Source organism: Podarcis vaucheri (genome assembly GCF_965113315.1).
Source record: "Podarcis vaucheri genome assembly, chromosome: 2".
Taxonomy (NCBI): domain Eukaryota; kingdom Metazoa; phylum Chordata; class Lepidosauria; order Squamata; family Lacertidae; genus Podarcis; species Podarcis vaucheri.
The window spans coordinates 113471766-113491832 of record NC_138760.1 but is presented as its reverse complement, the minus strand read 5'-3'; the positions used below and the strand labels follow the sequence as shown (position 1 = coordinate 113491832).

Here is a 20067-nt window from a genome sequence, read left to right as displayed (position 1 = left end):
CATAGATATGAAAGCATGGGAACTATTTGAATGGTCCACCCCCACTACTTAATGGATCCAAATGGCTTCCGGAGAGTTGTAGTGGCACACATAATACCATGTTGATGGCCTCTCAGCTGATTCCCTGGTGGCCTACTGGAATGCAGAGTTAACCAGGGCCATCGACTATCTGGCTCCAAAGGGCTGGCTCCGATTGCATGGAGCTCGCAAGAAGACACAGTCAGCCTAAGAGAAAAAAATATCCACTGCAGGGTCCTAAAAGTGTCACATACACACAAACACACACGCTCCTCCTCTTCCACGGCCCTTCCGTTAAATCTCCCTCAGTCATTTACCAAATATGTGATCTCCACCAGAACCTCCCTCTCTCCCACCTATATCCCCTTCTCCCTTCCCAATCCATGCTCATCCATAGCACGTCCCCATTTTACACCAACCACTTCCAAGCACTTCTCTGAGATATCCCTGTTCCCTGCATCAAAGTTGCATGGCTTTGAATCTTACACAATACTCCTGTTATCTTTGACGTCTGTTACAATTGCATGGACATTGACCTTCTCCAAAGTGGTCAAAAGGCCAGACTAAGCTTGTTAGATACATAGCATGGAGTTATATAGTTTTGTTCTTAATTAAAGGGGGTGGTGGGTGGGAATCTTTATCAGGAGGGCAGCATAGGGTGTCTGAAGGGTTGCCTCTGTCCACATGCAACTTTGGTCTCTCCTCAGCCACCCCCTGCCCCATACAGATTACACCCATAGATTGCCTCTGGGGTGGCCAGCCTCAGAATTTACTCAACGGTATATTCAGAGTACATTTTTCAATCCGTTTCCTCAGTGCAGCCAGCACATCTCGGTTCCTCAGGCTGTATATCAAGGGATTCAGCATCGGGGTCATAATGTCACAAAACACAGAGATAACCTTATCCTGTTGTGCCGTTCTGTAGGACCTGGGTCTCATATACTTAAAACTGGCTGCTCCGTAGAAGATGCCAACCACACAGAGGTGGGACAGGCAGGTGCCAAAAGCCTTGCGCATCCCTTCCAACGATTGCATTTGTAGGACGGTCATGAGAATGGCCATGTAAGAAGCCAGGATGATGGAAAGGGGACCGAGAAGCAAGATTATGCCGGTAAGGTATATCCCATGTTCATAAGTGGATGTATCAGAACAGGACAATTTCAGAAGAGCTTGGACTGTGCAGAAGAACTGATCTATCCTATTTGATTCACAGAAGGGCTGTTGGAACACAGAAATGGTGTGTATCAAGGCATGAAGAGAAGCACCGACCCAGACGCCGGCCGACATGGCCAAGCAGATCCTCTTGCTCATGAGGATGGGATACTGCAGAGGCTTGCAGATTGCCACATACCTGTCATATGACATGACACTCAGTAGGAGGCATTCTGCTCCTGCCATGGTCAGCGTGAAAAACATCTGTGTCGCACACCCAGCCAACTCAATCGTGTTGTCCTTCCCTAAGTAATCCACAGTCATCCTGGGGACAATAGTAGAGATTAGACAGATGTCCATGAAGGACAACTGGCTGAGGAAGAAGTACATGGGGGTCTGAAGATCAGGACCAGTTTGGATCACAAATAGGAAGAGGCAGTTTCCAGACAAGGCAATGAGGTAGGCAAGTTGGATGGCAGCAAAGAAAACAGTGTGCGTCACGGTGTGGTTGAGAAGACCGATAAGAATGAACTCAGTCCAGGATGTCCCATTCATCCTTCGTGTCAGAGGGGCACCTGAAAAGATGGAGGCATGAGAACTGGAGCAGAGCAAGGGTGAGATGAGAAGTGATGAAGGAAGCAGTCCAGGGGAAGGAGAGAGATAGGAGCAAAGGAACACCCTAGCTGCCAGAACTTCATTTTAAAACATTCTCTACAGTAGCTCCATCTTATGTATTCAGTGGTCAGTGAGATTACATACGTCATGCTGAAATAAGGATGGTTGGGGGGAAACCTCCAGGCTTGTATATTTAATTAGAGTTGCCACATGTCCGTTTCCCCCTGGAAATGTCCGGGATACCAATGTTGAAATTACAATCCGGGGGGATTGTCAGCAAAATGTCTGGGTTTTTGCAAAAAGCTCCACAACTTTTTGTGTCTGGGTTTTTCCTTCTTTGCATATGTCAACCCTAGAACTTGAATGCAAAAGTTTAGTGGCTTTCAGAAATCCATAGGGGTGCAGCTGGGTCATCTCAGACCTGGGACTTTATTGTCCCACAGTCTTTGGGTGCTTCAGTTGTGACGCACACAGTTCTATTTGTGAAGCACACAGTTATTAGGGATCTAAGGATCAATTTAGAAATATTCCCCTCCTCTCCTCTCGAATCCCCTGCTTTCTATCTCTCTCTACATTCCTGATAGGCAAGCTGGAGCAAGAGGAACAAACAACAGTCTGCCAAGTCTGATTGAAATAACAGAACCGTTGAGCATTTTAAACCCACATAAACCAGAGCACCATCATGCCTAAGGAATAAAATGCTCTTTGCTTTTGCGGCCCTGACACTAAGCACATTCCCTTGGGAATAGTGGGTTGGGGAGTCATTCAGTTTGCATTAAAAGACTAATCTGTCAAATCCACACTTTCCAAAACAAGGTGAGAACTAAAACGGAGCCCTCCTTTGAAAGTCACACCTACCTGAATTTTCCAGCCAACCAGTGTTAACAAACATGTATAGAAAAGTGCACATAAACAAAACAGATAAGTGAAAATGGGAAAGGAAAATGAGCAGCTGGCCATCACCCAGTCCCCCTAGACCAGGGGTCTGCAACCTTTAAGACAAAAAGAGCCACTTGGACCGAAGAAAAAAAACCTGGGAGCTGCAAAACCATTGCGACATTTAAAACGGTGGGGAGTGTCGGGGCACACAATGCGCCTCCTCCCCTCGCTAGTATCCGCCCCGGAGCCGCGGCAAAGGTGTAAAAGAGCCACATGCAGCTCCGAAGCCGCGGGTTGCTGACCCCTGCCCTAGACTATAACATCTTTCAAAAAGAGAGAGCAGAAAGGACTTGGTGGGGGCCGTCATCAGATCTGCTCATAGCCTCAGCACACCCAACAATTCTGGGGGCTGATAGTGGTCATTTGCTGGGGAGAACTGGGCTGAGTCATGGCATTCTGAACTTCAACCCCCAACCCCAGTCCTAGTTGCCCCACTGGAAATCCAAATGCCCTTTAAAACTGCCTTGTCCCCATCTTCTTATTACCTGCAATCTACACCCCACAAAAGGTTGCTATGCTTTCCTCTGATGTTTGACTTTCCATCTGCATTCCTCCGTGAAATGCTTCTTATAGCCCAAGGAATCCTTACCAGTGGGATATGGTGCTGGAACAATCTATTTTATTTTGCAACTATGGCTGTTCCTTTGCATCATTCAGGCAAATTAAAATTGTCTCCCTGGGAGAGAAAAGCCTTTCTGGGTTTACACGCCGCCTAAATCCCACAGCTTTAATTAAAGTTTGGGCTGGAGAAGCTGCAGCAATTGCCATTGGGATGTGGAGGGACCCAGAGACATTGAGCGAAACAGAGGCATAATAACTTTATCGAATGGGGCAGAGAATAGCCACATTCAGTATACCAGTATTTTCCAAACAGTCACACTTACAACTGAATTCTGCATATCAGGTGCAAAGACATAGAAATGCAACCAATTGGAGCTTAAAAAAGGCTAGGCACTTATTGATTTGAAAAGGAACCATATATTGATTTGAACCAATGGAGCAATTAAGAACCACCTCTTATGTCAGAGATGGGGAAACATGTAGCCCTCTGAAACCTGTGGTGGAAAGCCATGGCCAGGGGCAGTGTGTCCCATTTTGCCGCCTGAGGAGAAACGGGAAGATGCCTCCATGCCATGCCACAGTGTTTCTTACGTGGGTTGTCTAGTAGCACCCATGAAGCAGACAGCAGGTTGCTATTCATAGCTCCATGGCAGAGTGTCTGTTTTGTATGCACAAGATCCCCAGTTCTAACCCTGGCATCTCAAGGGACAACTGGGAATGTCCCTTACATTAAATCCTACAAAGCCAACCGTGAGCTGGTTTCCCTTTTACAATCAGCCTTATCTTTAGCAGCTCGTAAATCAACGAGGCCTACTTGCTCTCCTCCAGCCTAATTAGTCGGCTCGGACATCAAAAACTCTGCTGCGGCACAGAAAAGTCTTGCTTTTCCCCACATACCTCTCGCAGTCTTCCGCAGTCTTACTGTCCTGCAAGTGCCTTGAATCTGGGCCCATAACCTGTTGTTGGGATACTGCCAGGGAGAAGAAGCCATCAGGCAGGCCTCCAGGTCGTCTCCGGACAATCTCCCGGTCTCCCGTTGGAACCGTATCAGTCAATTAGCAACATGAGCCTCAGACACATTTCAAGACTCGTGCACACCCTTTCTGCGGAGTTTCCACAATGGAAGATTCAGCCAGGAGAGTATATTTACAGCTTTATTCAGCGTAGATCAGAACAAAGGAAAAACATGACTGCTTGCATCCGTGTTCAGGAAAACAGCCAGAACAAAAGCTATATACAAAACGAAAACTCCCAGTGAGCAGGAAGTAAACAGGCATGTGACAGACAACAATCATGCCTGACCATTTAAGGTGGAACGGAACTATATCCTAACACTCCCAGTGTCATCTCTACTGAGTTGGGTGGACTCAATCTAAGGCAGTTTCCCATGCTTCTAGATGTAGCTAGGTGCCATCACCTACCAGTGTCAACCATTTGCTCTGATGTCTGGGGCAGGTGGAAGAAGGAGTTGCCCACAGCTCCTGTAGATAACAGCGCATCCATCATAGAGTCAGAGACGCAACTACAATACTATTTTATTGTCATTATCCAGTCGAATGTCACCATGATTCATCTTCTGTGGTCTGAGCATGGAAGTGTTCTTCTGTGCTCTGACACAGTTTCCAGCTTCCCTCTTTTCGTCACCCTGGACCTTGCTGTACTCTCTGTAGAGTCACCAACTCTCCCCGCTGCCTTCTATCTTGTGTGCTTTCAAATAGCACAATGGTGTTTTGAGACCCCACTTTAACTGTCCTGAATTCTGCTGCTTTATTGTCCCTCAGAACAGAAGTGGGAGTGTTAACCATGGCATCTCCAGTCTTTCCCTTTTCACAGGGAACCAACAGATCACTATGAACAACAAGAGAGAACGAGCCTGCTGGATAGGCTTTACCTCCATGTATTTGTCTTTCAAAGCCCTCCAAATTGGTGAACACCACAGCCTCTGGTGGGAGTGACTTCCATAGTTTTAACTCTTCACCGTATGGAGAAGCACATTTGCTTATCTGCCCCGAATCTTCCAGTGTCCAGTTTCATTGGATGTGCATGAATTCTAGAGAGAGGGAGAAATATTTCTCTCTCCACAGTGTTTGAAGTGGCAAAAGAGTGCTTTAGATGTATTGTGTGAATATGACCTATAATCCAGTCAATAGGCTGCATTACACACACACACACACACACACACACACACACACACACACACCCCTCTCTCTTTATACAAGAGGGATTGCCAAAGACATATTCCAGCCAGGCAAAAGAAGGGTGTGGAGCAGGATCAGTGAGGGGCAAGACCTGGGAAGATTCCTGAGGGCTGGACACGGAGACCTGTGCTTCCCTACTCCTGCAGCATATTGTAGCACCCTCAGAGATTCTATCTGGGTGGGTGTCAGAAGAAGACCTGCAATAACTCACACGGCACCAGTGAAGTTAACGCTCTTTATTCAAAGAAACAAAACAGCTCAGGCCTTGAGAGCACAGCAATTCTTCCCAGTAGATCTTGCCCCAATGAGGCAGTTGCGAGGACTGAAGGTCCCCATCTTTGCACAGCTGCCTAAGTCTCCTCTCCCCTCAGGACTTCTCAAGAGACTCTGGCACCTTATCTGCCTCTGCTTCACTCTCTTCATACCTCAGTGGGTTCTGAGAGTCCAAGGACGAGGGAAACAGGTCACAGCAGGCCTAGGAGACCCGTGGCTTCCTCATCCGTTTGCCTCATCTCTGCCTCTTGGCCCCCCTCCTCTCCAGCCTCTGCTTCTGCCTCTGAGTCTGGGCTGCTCTCTGCCACAGACGCTTCCTGCTCACAAAACCCTGTTGCCCCTTCAGCTTCCAACACCTCCTCCCGGTCTGCTCCCTCTGGCCACTCATCATAGTCCCACCACCAATTCCCTGGCTTTCAGCTTTCTTCTCTTGGAGGTTCCCACCGCCCTTTGACATCCAGCCAGTCCCTGGCAGATGCCTGATGTATCTTAGCAAGATGCAGAAACCTTCTTGCCTCACCCCCACTCTTGAACAGTGTATGAGTCATGCAATGACAATAGGATGGGCTACTACCGGTTTTTCCTTGTTTTCGTTTTTACTTTGCGTCTGCCTGTGAACATTAGGCACTACAGCTTACTGTTTGAAAACCAGCTTGACCAGGGCTCCTTTGACATCATTGTTCCTTAGGCTGTAGATAAATGGATTCAAAAGAGCAGTCACCACACTGTAAAACAGAGAGAACTTCTTGTCCCTCTCTGGCTCATAGCTGGATGCTGGGCGCATGTATATGAACATGGCAGCCCCGTAGAAGAGCGTCACCACGGTGATGTGCGAGGTGCAGGTGGAAAAGGCTTTGAACTTTCCTTCGGCTGAGCGGATGCTCAAGATGGCTGCTAAGACGAAAGCGTACGATACCACTATGAAAGAAAGTGGGATCATGAGCACAATCACCCCCACCACAAAGTCCACCAGCTCATTGACCCGGGTGTCTGCACAGGCCAATTCCAAGATGGCCGGCACCTCACAGAAAAAGTGGTTGATCTCATTAGGGCCGCAATAAGGCAGCTGCATGGTGAAGCCAGTATGCATCATGGCAAAGAAGAAGCCACAGGCCCACGACCCGGCAGCCATCTTGAGGCAGAGAGGCCTGCTCATGATGAGGGTGTAGCGCAGCGGGTGGCAGATGGCGGCATACCTATCGTAAGCCATCACAGCGTAGAGGACACACTCAGTTATCCCCAGGGACAGGAAGACATACATCTGGGTAGCGCAGCCAGCAAAAGAGATGGTTTTCCGCTGCGATAGGAGGTGTATCAGCATCTGGGGCCCTACAGTGGTACTATAGCTGATGTCCAAGAAGGAGAGATTGGCCAAGAAGAAGTACATGGGTGTGTGGAGACGGGAGTCTGTCCTGATAAGGATGATGATAAGGCTGTTCCCTAGCAGGGTCATCAGGTACATGGTCAGGAAGATCGCAAACAGCAGCTTCTGCATTTGGGGCTGGCTTGAGAACCCGAGAAGGATGAATTCAGTCACAGAACTTTGATTTGCCCCTGTAAGATCCTTTGCCATCCTTAGCCTAAGACAAATGACAGGGAAGTTTAAAAACTGGCAATTTCACGTTAAAATGCATGCCTAACAAAATCCCCTCCCCACATCCCTATGTGAAGGTGAAGAGAACTAGACCTTCCCCACTCCCCTCATATAAAAGTCTCATAGTTCATCAGCCAAACTCCCTTCCCAATAGCATCTATAGCAGAAATGCACTGGGCATGGGGGGCGGCATGGGGGCAGGTAACATTGGGGACAGGGAGGGGAGGCACCTACCTGGCCTCCCATTGCCGCCTGGTCTCCGCAGCTTACCGGCAGACAGAGGGGAAGGGACAAGGCGAGGTGGTGAAAATGCAGTAGCAGGAAGTGCTGGGTTGGCTCTGCCAGTGAGTTTGCACTACACTGACCACGTCGCTGCCTTGTCTCTCCCAGTAAAAGCTGTGGTGATGCCAGTGGCAGGAGGTCTGGAAAGCACTGCCACCCCTTACCATGGTCAGGTTCTCCTTCCCTCACTCCTATGCCCCTCTTTAAGGTCATCAATGTTGATGACCTGGTTAGTGGGGTAGAAGTGGAGGGATCATTAGGCGCGAGTGAGCATGCTCTTTACTATACAGTGGAAAGGAGCAGCCAAGCATACTAGGACTCAATTTCTTGACTTTAAGAAAGCCGACTTCATAAAACTTAGGGAAGTGCTGGGTGAGATCCCATGGACAGTAATACTAAAAGGAAAGGGAGTTCATGATGGCTGGGAGTTGGTTAAGAGAGAGATAGTAAAAGCACAACTTCAGGCAATACCATTGAGACGGAAACATGGAAGGTGCCTAAAGAAGCCAGGGTGGCTATCTAAAGAACTTTTAACTGAGTTAAGATTAAAAAAGGATGTGTACAAAAAATGGAAAAGGGGGGAACCACCAAAGAGGAATTCAAACAAATAGCCAGCACGTGTAGACACAAAGTCAGAAAAGCTAAAGCACAGAATGAACTCAGGCTTGCTAGAGAGGTTAAAAGCAACAAAAAAGGCTTTTATGGGTATGTTCGTAGCAAAAGGAAGAACAAAGAAACAGTGGGGTCACTCAGAGGAGAAGATGGTGAAATGCAAACAGGGGACACAGAAAGGGCTGAACTCCTCAATGCCTTCTTTGCCTCTGTCTTCTCCGATAAAGAAAACAATGCCTGACCTGAAGAATTTGGAGCAAATGATTCAGCAGAGGAAACACAGCCCAGAATAACTAAGGAGATAGTACAAGAATACTTGACTAGTTTAGATGTATTCAAGTCTCCAGGGCCAGATGAACTGCATCCAAGAGTATTAAAAGAACTGGCAGATGTGATCTCAGAACCACTGGCAGTCATCTTTGAGAATTCCTGGAGAACAGGCGAAGTCCCGGCAGACTGGAGGAGGGCAAATGTTGTCCCTATTTTCAAAAAGGGGAAAAGAGAGGAACCAAATAATTACCGCCCAGTCAGTCTGACATCAATAGCAGGGAAGATTCTGGAGCAGATCATTAAGCAAACAGTCTGTGAGCACCTAGAAAGGAATGCTGTGATCACCAATAGTCAGCATGGATTTCTGAAAAATAAGTCATGTCAGACTAACCTGATCTTGTTTTTTGACAGAATTACAAGCCTGGTAGATGAAGGGAACGCAGTGGATGTAGCCTACCTTGATTTCAGCAAGGCATTTGACAAGGTGCCCCATGATATTCTTGTAAAGAAGCTGGTAAAATGCGGTCTTGACTATGCTACCACTCAGTGGATTTGTAACTGGCTGACTGACCGAACCCAAAGGGTGCTCATCAATGGTTCCTCTTCATCCTGGAGAAGAGTGACTAGTGGGGTGCCACAGGGTTCTGTCTTGGGCCCGGTCTTATTCAACATCTTTATCAACAACTTGGATGATGGACTCAAGGGCATCCTGATCAAATTTGCAGATGACACCAAACTGGGAGGGGTGGCTAACACCCCAGAGGACAGGATCACGCTTCGAAATGACCTTGGCAGATTAGAGAACTGGGCAAAAACAAACAAGATGAATTTTAACAGGGAGAAATGTAAAGTATTGCACTTGGGCAAAAAAAATGAGAGGCACAAATACAAGATGGGTGACACCTGGCTTGAGAGCAGTACATGTGAAAAGGATCTAGGAGTCTTGGTGGACCACAAACTTGACATGAGCCAACAGTGTGACGCGGCAGCTAAAAAAGCCAATGCAATTCTGGGCTGCATCAATAGGAGTATAGCATCTAGATCAAGGGAAGTAATAGTGCCACTGAATTCTGCTCTGGTCAGACCTCACCTGGAGTACTGTGTCCAGTTCTGGGCACCACAGTTCAAGAAGGACACTGACAAACTGGAACGTGTCCAGAGGAGGGCAACCAAAATGGTCAAAGGCCTGGAAACGATGCCTTATGAGGAACGGCTAAGGGAGCTGGGCATATTTAGCCTGGAGAAGAGGAGGTTAAGGGGTGATATGATAGCCATGTTCAAATATATAAAAGGATGTCACATAGAGGAGGACACGGAGCGGACACGGAGCAATGGATCCAAACTACAAAAAAGAAGATTCCACCTAAACATTAGGAAGAACTTCCTGACAGTAAGAGCTGTTTGACAGTGGAATTTGCTGCCAAGGAGTGTGGTGGAGTCTCCTACTTTGGAGGTCTTTAAGCAGAGGCTTGACAACCATATGTCAGGAGTGCTCTGATGGTGTTTCCTGCTTGGCAGGGGGTTGGACTCGATGGCCCTTGTGGTCTCTTCCAACTCTATGATTCTATGATTCTAAGGTCAAAACCAGATATAGAAAAGGTGATCATATTATTTGTCCAGCTAGTCCAATATACGTAGTCTATTGCTCCAAACAGAAGCTCTAGAGTCAAGAGGTAAAATTTCAGGGAAGCATACTTTGGCTATAGGTCAGGAGGGACTTTCTTGCAGTAAAAACTGATTGCCAATAGAAGAGACAACCTCATTCACTACGGTCATTTCAATAGACTCTTGATAAGGACGTTGTATTTGTACTGCGGATTGCAGACTGCATGATCTCCCAGGTCCCTTATGACTCTATGATTGTGTGCACTCTGCTGCAGCTGCAACCCCCGCCTGCCCCCCAACTTCATGCATGAATAGGCAGACACATTATTAAGCCACTGCCACCCCTAGTTTGACCCTAGTCTGAAAATGGTCTGCTGGGGCAAGAAGCCCCTCAGAAAATGGGTTCTGTTTTCAGGAACCAGGTGGTCACAATATTTAGGGACAGTGAGAATTTCCTTTACCAGGTCAGACTGGGTGATGATTCTGTTTCTTTGCTCCATCAGACTTCTCCTAGCAATGAAGGATAACTTCCTTCATCCATATGGGCTTCTCTTTAACAAGCCTTTAGTAGTCTGGTGTCCTTCAGAGGGACTGGACTACAACTCTCGACAGCCCTGATCATTGGCTGAGATTAGAAGTCCAACACATTTGGAGAGTCTCAGCATGGGGAAGGCTGTTTTACGGGGTCTTCAGGTCTCTCACATCCTGATGATTCCCACCCCTGTCCTGTTGCAGCCAGTCAAAGATTTTACTGCTCAGCCAAATGTCATTTCATTCCCTCTGGCAGCAGAAGCACACATAAAGGAGGAAAACTTGTTTTTCAAGAGCCAACTGTATACATAACCACCAAAGCAAGGAAAAGCTAACTTCCTCATTGTCTTAGGTCTCAGATTCTCAGCTAACGGATCTTTCCTATACTCACACACTCATTTAGAACAGCAAGAACACCAATGACCCTTTTGAAATATTTTGGAATTTTTTGGATGAAAATCTGGAAGGTTCCATTCCTTGGTGTCCATTATGTCTATGCAGATAGAATGACAGTTTTGACTATTGAAGCATTTGCTTACCTTCATCCTTTATGGCCACAACTGGAAATAGATTCTTCTTCATGCATGAACCACTCTCTCCCAAAATTGTGCCCATACATTATTAACCTGAAAACCTGTTCAACTAGTTCTATCTCTGAAGCAGCTGTCAAGCTTCATTCTGACAGTAGAATTTGCACTTGAACCAACTGCATTTGCCACTGTTCCTCCTAGATCTACACAGAATATATGTTTTGTCAATTAGGTGTCCATGTGCTACAAGGATCAGAGCTGGTCTCTGATAAAGTATGATGGATAAGTCAACAAGCCAAGGAGAAGCATAATTCAATCAAAGAAGGAAAGCGGATCATTCTGGAGAGTAACTGTTCTGCTGCTCATTCAGTGATGGATGAGAACTTAGGAGGAAACAAACAATGGTTTTATAGTCTTCCAGGATGACTGTCAGTCCCAGAAGAATCCAGTTCTTGAAGAAATTCACTGAGGGCTCAATAGCTTGTTATTTCTGGAGCACATAAGTTGCATTGACTGGTTTCCTTCGTGTTATCTGGAAAATCTTTGAGTCTCAAACATCTCTTTTCCTGCTTCCAGCAGCAAGCAATAAAACAGTAAAAACACATTAAAAATATATATATATTGAAAACAATTCCCATACAGATGCAAATGGGGACCAAATATCCCGACTTAAAAGGCTTGTTGAAAGAGGACAGTATTCAGTAGGCGCTAAAAAGACAACAGAGATGGTGCCTGTCTAATATTTAATGGGGGAGGGGGAATCCCAGCGGGCAGGTGCCACAACACTAAAGCCTCAATTCTTATATTGTACAGAATGGAACTCCTGATCAGGTGGTACCTTCAAGAATCCTTGACCTCTTGAGCACCATGATCAATTGGGTGTATAAGGGGTTAGACAATTTTTCAGGTATCCTATGGTTTTATTCCTGCTTCTCCTTCCCTTAGGTGAAGTGGCTTCCCAGCAACAATTTCATGAGAGCTCCATGAGATCTCGCTGGAAGCTTCTTCTTCTTTCCCCTTCTCCAGTGGTGACAACAGGGTGGGGAGGGCACCCACAGGGTCACCACCCCACAGGATTCTGCCACCCGAAGTGGCTGCCTCAGTGCGCCACATGGGTGGGCTGGCTCTGCCCCCTCTCCTTTGGTTCACCTTTCCTGCTTCCGTCTCCTTTTGTAGTCATTTGAACATCAAGTCCATCTAAGAGAGATGAATGCACGTAGGAATGAGACAGAGCAAGGTCTTCATCAATGTCTATTTTTATGAAAATCCTCTCTCACTGAAACAAGTCGCCTCTATTATTCATGACAGTTGGAATAGAAGTGACCTAATCCTGTTGTCATCAGTAACTAACAGTTTGTAGCAGATGGAGCATTCAGATGAGACATGAACTTTCCAATAAATGGCATATTATAGCCAATAGCGGATAAGTAATTTAGTCCATTTCCAAGTTATGGGTTTCAAGTCAAGCAGCCTTTGTAGGTTCTGCCATTTAGCTGTGCACATGCAGAGATTAGCCATGTGAACCCAAAGAGAGAGGAAGAGAAGCTGGCTATTAGAAGATTCCTGTTTGATCAGTAATTAGAAACTGACAGTGGAGATAATCATTTATATGTTAAAGGGCACTCACTGGGACAAATACGAATGTGTCTGAATGATACATCTTATGATCTGGGATAATTTTCCTATGGGGAAAAAAATCAATACAGAATCTAATCAAAACAAATAAATTTAAATCTCTTGAGAATCCATCACGGGCTATTTCAAATCGAAACTTTTGAAGAGTTCCATATATCTCAGAGTTTCCCTGAAGTGCTTCTTTGCAACAACTACCTCCCAGAAGCAATGAACCTTATTAACTGAAACCTTTCCCCTTGAGGTTATTTTTTACAAAACAGTTTTAGTTTCTTAAAACAACAGCTCTTTAATGAACCCAATTAACATGTACCAATGGGTCTTGTTGAAGACTAAGACTATTTCCCCCCTGAGTAATGTAATTAAAGAAGTTTTAATGAGAGACTGAGTAGCACTTAGCAAATTAAAACTTGTTCAAAAGCAGAAAGACAGTTTGAACACGGAAGTTCGTTCATCTAAATTATTTTTTTTCATCTAAATTCAAATAAATTAATTTTTTACAACGGTAATGTCAATGGTGGTGACATAGCCAGAATACGGCAGCCAGAAATCACTGAAACGTCCGAAAAAATCTGAACATATGGCAACCCTACAAGAAACAAATAATAGTACTAGTTTTGATTCAGCTCCAGTTAAATGCTTCCATTGTACTTAGACTGTGGATCTGGTTTGCTTTGAACCCACCACCATTGACATTACATGCTGAAAGTCTAGATTTTGGCGAATATCCTAAAAAAAATAGCTCAAAAATGTCATTCATATATATATATTGCAAAAATGCTCAACCAATTTGGACAAAACTAAGAAAACCTCAGCAACTTTGGCCAAAAGACAACAACTTCAGTGTCTGGATTTTCACCTTCTGAAATATAGCAACCCTGGTTTATTACATTTACCGTGTTGGTCTGGATATAGGCTATACTTTCAGCCCCAGAGCTGCCTTGTATGAAACCTGAATGTGGCCTATAATTGCACTCTTGTGAGGCAGCAGTAAAAGGATTGGAAAGTAGAATGCAACATCATGGACTGAATTTACTCTTGAGAGTTTTTTAAAGCCAAAGCTGGTTGCTCACTGTCTTCTTTGCTCTGCTGGTCTTTATGTTCATCACGGTCCTCTCTGAAAACAGCCTCTTTCTCTATCTGATCCAGGCGGATTCTGCTCTTCACCCCCCAATGTATTTTTTCCTTAGCCCGTTGGCCTTCATGGACATCTGTCAAACACTTACCACTGGCCCTAAAATGGTTGTGGATTTTGTAAGCAAGATGAATGTCATTTCTCTGGCTAGATGTTCAGCTCAGATATTTTTCACTCTGATGACGGGTACGGCAGAATGCCTCATCCTTGCAGCAATGTTCTATGGCAGGTATGGGGCCATATGCAAGCTTTTGCAACATCCGGTCCTTACTAGGAGGAATATCTGCCTGGCTCTGATAGCGGCGGTTTGGTTGGAGACCTCTCTGCAAGTCTTGGTGTCCGCTGTTTAGGAAAGAGTCAGAAAGTACTGGGCACTTGCCTGTCCCACTTGGTGGTGGTGGGACTCTTCTATGGGGCAGCTAGGCTCAAGTACCTGAGACCCAAGGCATATCAGACACCATTCCAGGACAAAATAGTTTCAGTGTTTTGTACCATCTTCATGTCAGTTTGCATTTCTTAGTGCAGAAAGGATTGATCTAATGTGTAGATAGCTTTCCTATTCTAATTCATTCAAGAGGGTTCTGGAAGCTACTGGAAGCTTCTCTGTGTGAGATAAGCAGAGGCAGAAAGGTTAACGATTGTTTAAACTAGGGGTAGGCAACCTAAAGTGCGGGGGCTGGATGTGGCCCAATCGCCTTCTCAGTCCGGCCTGCAGACTGTCCGGGAATCAGCGTGTGTGGTGTAGTGGTTAAGAGCGGTAGTCTCGTAATCTGGTGAACCGGGTTCGCGTCTCTGCTCCTCCACATGCAGCTGCTGGGTGACCTTGGGCCAGTCATACTTCTCTGAAGTCTCTCAGCCCCACTCACCTCACAGAGTGTTTGTTGTGGGGGAGGAAGGGAAAGGAGAATGTTAGCCGCTTTGAGACTCCTTCGGGTAGTGATAAAGCGGGATATCAAATCCAAACTCTTCTTCTTCTTCTTCTTCTTTACATGAGTAGAATGTGTCTTACCCATGCCTACCCATGGTTTAATGCTTGATGGTTTCACAGGTAAGGCACAAAGTTTAGTTCAAAACAAAACTCTTTACAGATAAACTTTTGAAGAGCACTGTCTTACAAACCAAGTCTTATGTAGGCTTTCCCCACCTAGAATAGCTATCAGAGCTCTAGCCAGAAACACCCACTCAGTGCCTTCAAGCATTTAGCTAACCTTACTCACAAAGTGAAACCTTGTGCGCCTGTATCATCCTTATATGATTGTTATGCTGTCAGCATGTAACTTAAATTCTAGTCTTTCATAGAATCATAGAATCATAGAGTTGGAAGAGACCACAAGGGCCATCGAGTCCAACCCCCTGCCAAGCAGGAAACACCATCAGAATAGAATCAGTCTCTCCTGACTGGTTGATTGTCTTGCCAGCTTTCATTGGTTGCTGGGTCACCAAGAGGCAGCCCCAAGGCCTGTCTGTCACACTCCCAACTACATTCTGATCACCTGCGGAGGTCTCCTTCAATTACCTAGGAGAAACTTTGGGTTTGCTTATGTGTACATTGTGCCATGTCTCTTAGGTTATGGATAACCACTCAAAGGTTGGTTCCACACTTAGTCATACACAGAGTAGGCTCACTGAAATCAACCGTTCATTTAAGAAATGAACATTTATTTCAGAAACCAATGTTTATTTCAGAGGGCGGTATTCAACTCCTCGCATGTGCCGAATGACTTCTGCTTGCATTGCAGTGTGCCAGTATTGCTTTGTTCAGAGAACAAATCTAAGCCTGATTTGTATGTAGCAGAAATGGTCTCACATTTAAGCTTTTAACTTTAGTTCCCTCTGTAACAACGGCCATGTTGGGCGCAATTCCCCTTCCTATCAGCGCACAGAAAATCTAGGGTTGAAGGTTCGTTCTTTAGGCCCATAGCAAATAAGTTTCCTTTAATTGGGAGTTAAATTCTTGGTTGAGCTTTACAGAGGAGAAATAAATTATAATAACATTGCAAAGTGAAAATGTTGATCTTTGATACAGAGCTGAGAAACCTTAATAAAATCACCTTTATATAAATCGATGGTGGATAGATGGAGAGAGAGAGAAAATATTCCTCTTTCTGGATGCTCAGAACTTTTGGGCTTCCAATGAAGCCAAATGTTGGAAGAATCAGGGCGGATTAAGAAAGTACGTCTTCACCCAGTGCGTAGCTAAACTGTGGAACTTGCTCCAACAGTGATGATCACCACCGTGGATGGCTTTAGACAAGTGTTGAACCAATTCATGGAGGAAGTTTTTGATGGTTGCCAGCCATGGTGGCTATATGCTGCCTCCACAGTTGGATTTTGAAGAAGAGGAAGAAGAAGAGTTTGGATTTGATATCCCACTTTATCACTACCCTAAGGAGTCTCAAAGAGGCTAATAATCTCCTTTCCCTTCCTCCCCCACAACAAACACTCTGTGAGGTGAGTGAGGCTGAGAGACTTCAAAGAAGTGTGACTAGCCCACAGCAGCTGCATGTGGAGGAGTGGGGAAGTGAACCCGGTTTACCAGATTACGAGTCCATCACTCTTAAGAAGAAGAAGAAGAAGAGAAGAGTTTGGATTTGATATCCCGCCTTTCACTCCCCTTCAGGAGTCTCAAAGCGGCTAACATTCTCCTTTCCCTTCCTCCCCCACAACAAACACTCTGTGAGGTGAGTGGGGCTGAGAGACTTCAGAGAAGTGTGACTGGCCCAAGGTCACCCAGCAGCTGCATGTGAAGGAGCGGAGACACGAACCCGGTTTCCCAGATTACATGACTACCGCTCTTAACCACTACACCACACTGGCTCTCACAGTTTGAGTTTGGTGGAATAGTTGAGAAATGGCCCTTGTCAATTCAGTACAGTCCTCCTCTAGAATATTGTGTGAAGAGACCCGAAAGAAAGAAAAATGGCGTTGGGAATACTGAAAATTAAGGGAATCCCAGACTGATTTAGCAAATGGACAGATTCCATGTCAGAGAAGTCCCTTCATATTTCTTAACAGGCGAATGCAGAAGCATCTCAATGAACACCCATGCGCTATGCTATGGCAAGGTGCCTTAAAGTGCTAAATCCTTTCGAGATGCTTGCCACTACGGTCAACACCTCTTTAATTGAAGACTGGGGATCAAATTCCCAAAAGCCAGCAATCAACCAGAATGTCCTACTGATGTCAGATCTCTGGCAGAAACCTTCCTACCTTTCGTTCAATAGGTTGGTGTGATGAAACAGGCAGAAGGTACATTATGAGGAGAGAGCGCCTGTCCAAGGCTTAGCTCTCTGATGCTTTATGCAGGGTCTGTATAGAAGCCAGGATCTGCTTGGTCCATAGTAATCCATCTAAGCTGTGTCCTTTAAGGAGCTAATTGTGTTTGAATATTGGAAATCTAGCTCTTCAAGGATCTAAACGGTTCTCTTTCTGCTAATATAGGAACACATGAAGGTATGTGCTTTTTTTTGTTATTGCTGTTGCGAAGAGTGAATCTGAACCAACCAAGTCCTATGATGAATGGTTGAAAGCCTTGGGGCTGTTTTGCCTGGAAAGGAGAAAGTTATGGGGACAAATCATAGCTGTCTTCAGATATCTGAAAGGCCGTATCAGAGACAATCATAGAAGGGACCCAATGGTCATCTAGTCCAACCCCCTTTACTCCTCACAGAGTTACAGCTCTTTCCCACCCTTAACAAAGTACAGTTTCCAGGAATCGGTGGAGGAATTCATCTGCTTTAAATGTATGGTGAGCACGCAGCTTTAAGCAAGTGGCTAGCTCTTCTAGAGAAATTAATGGAACATGTGGTTGGTGTGATAGCTCAGGCAGTAGAGCATGAGAATTTAAATCCCAGGATTGTCTGTTCAAGCCCCACATTGGGCAAAAGATTCCTGCAGAAGCCATCCTGGTTTCTGATTTGATCCTAGACTGTCTCACTTTTCCTTAGGTAAAGGTAAAGGGACCCCTGACCATTAGGTCCAGTTGTGACCGACTCTGGGGTTGCGGCGTTTTATTGGCTGAGGGAGCCGGCTTACAGCTTCTGGGTCATGTGGCCAGGATGACTAAGCTGCTTCTGGTGAACCAGAGCAGCACACGGAAACGCCGTTTACCTTCCTGCTGGAGTGGTACCTATTTATCTACTTGCACTTTGACGTGCTTTCGAACTGCTAGGTTGGCAGGAGCAGGGACCGAGCAACGGGAGCTCACCCCATCACAGGGATTCAAACCACTGACCTTCTGATCGGCAAGTCCTAGGCTGTGTGGTTTAACCCACAGTGCCACCCGCATCCCTCCCACTTTTCCTTAGGATGTCACTATTTTCATTGCAGAAATGCTGGAGGCCATGGATTTATCTGACCTCCGAGCTGTCTTTAGGCAATCCTGTATAGGGAAGGTTTTTTATGTTTATTCTGATTTTTTATATCTTGGAAGCTGCCCAGAGGGGCTGGGCAACCCAGTAAGATGCATGGAGTATAAATAGAAAAATTATCGTTACAGTGGTACCTCGGGTTACAGATGCTTCAGGTTACAGACTCCGCTAACCCAGAAATAGTACCTCGGGTTAAGAACTTTGCTTCAGGATGAGAACAGAAATCGTGCGGCAGCGGAGCGAGGCCCCATTAGCTAAAGTGGTACCTCAGGTTAAGAACAGTTTCAGGTTATGAACGGACCTCCAGAACAAATTAAGTTCTTAACCCGAGGTACCACTGTATGGAATGGGACGTCCCTATTTTCACTGGAGAAATGTTGGAGGGTATGGACTAGATTGCCTTTGTGATTCTATGATTCTATGATAAAAATACCCAATGGCTTGATAGCACCCGTTATGATTTCTCTCTGAAAATGAACAAGAAGCTTCTTAGCCCAGATCTAGAAATCCTTCACAGGCATGTCATCTCTCCTTCCCATTCATTCCATTGACACTAAGGTTGCCACTTGACCAGGGGAAAAGAAGACGAGCCTGCTCCTGTGTCTTTCGCAGCAGTTTGATATGAAAAACTCAGCAATAACGTTGCTGATATCAGCAGCTCGGTGGCCGTTAAATACCCTGGCTTTGTGAAAATGCATAATAAATATAAGAAGTATTTTTAAAACTCTCAATGAAACCCTCCTCCACTGGATTGAATGAGGATGGGAAGGGCAGGCATACAAAGCAAGGGCTGTGGACTGTGGGTTGTAACACTTCATCGGTAATATTGGGAGACTAGTTTCAGACATTTGCACTTTCTAAAAAGCGCTATACCTTCACCACTGTGGAAATTCTGTATATATCTTAGAAGATAAAGGTAAAGGGACCCCTGACCATTAGGTCCAGTCATGACTGACTCTGGGGTTGCGGCACTCATCTTGCTTTATTAGCCCAGAGAGCCAGCGTTTCTCCACAGACAGCTTCCGGGTCATGTGGCCAGCATGACCAAGGCGCTTCTGGCGAACCAGAGCAGCACACGGAAACGTCGTTTACCTTCCTGCTGGAGTGGTACCTATTTATCTACTTGCACTTTGATGTGCTTTCGAACTGCTAGGTTGGCAGGAGCAGGGACCGAGCAACGGGAGCTCACCCCATTGCGGGGATTCAAACCGCCGACCTTCTGATCGGCAAGTCCTAGGCTCTGTGGTTTAACCCACAGCACCACCTGCGTCCCTCATCTTAGAAGATAGGAAGCTACTTTATACCCAGTCAGACTACTGGTCCATTAAGCTCACCATTGTCCACACTGGCTGACTGTTGGAATTGGGGGATGAAAAGCCAGCTGGCGCATCTCCCCTCTCAGCCTTGCCGCTGCGGAGATCCATCGATCTCTGCTCCTCCGACGTGCGTCTGTGACTCAAGCTGCCATGCAGGCTTAAGCACACACTACTCAGCAGGGTAAACAGCACAACAGATCAGGCTTGAGGCATGGATACGATACTAAACTACGCATTTATTCTACATAAATCAGGACAAAGAAAACATGGCTTCTCTCCCTGCCGTTCTTCTCAGAGAGAGAAAACAAAAGCAATACAGAGCGGAGGTTCTGCTCACGCCAGCAATCTGTGCTGGAATGTAAACAGACATGTGAAATGTAACAATCCACATATCTGCATCAAAGGGTGGAATGGAATTCCGAACACTGACAGCA

At 45.8% G+C, this 20067-nt stretch overlaps 3 protein-coding genes across 3 annotated transcripts in view; 1 reads left to right on the top strand and 2 right to left on the bottom strand.

Annotated features, from left to right (window-relative positions):
• Positions 1 to 20067, top strand: part of LOC309524893 (E3 ubiquitin-protein ligase TRIM7-like) — a 254550-nt gene that overhangs the window by 76626 nt on the left and 157857 nt on the right. The gene's annotated exons all lie outside the window — the stretch shown is intronic.
• LOC309526169 (olfactory receptor 2T35-like) overlaps positions 781 to 20067 on the bottom strand; it is a gene marked incomplete at its 3' end in the record, with an annotated part of 41372 nt that continues 22085 nt past the window's right edge. Inside the window, exon 2 of the mRNA XM_082212084.1 lies at positions 781 to 1369. Within this exon, the coding sequence (XP_082068210.1) occupies positions 781 to 1369 (589 nt within the window). The remainder of the gene's footprint in view (positions 1370 to 20067) is intronic.
• Positions 5870 to 7329, bottom strand: LOC309525135 (olfactory receptor 2D3-like; the record flags this gene model as incomplete). Its single annotated transcript, XM_082210553.1, has 1 exon — positions 5870 to 7329. One exon carries the CDS (start codon positions 7327 to 7329, stop codon positions 6391 to 6393), a length of 939 nt encoding a protein of 312 aa, XP_082066679.1. The 3' UTR covers positions 5870 to 6390.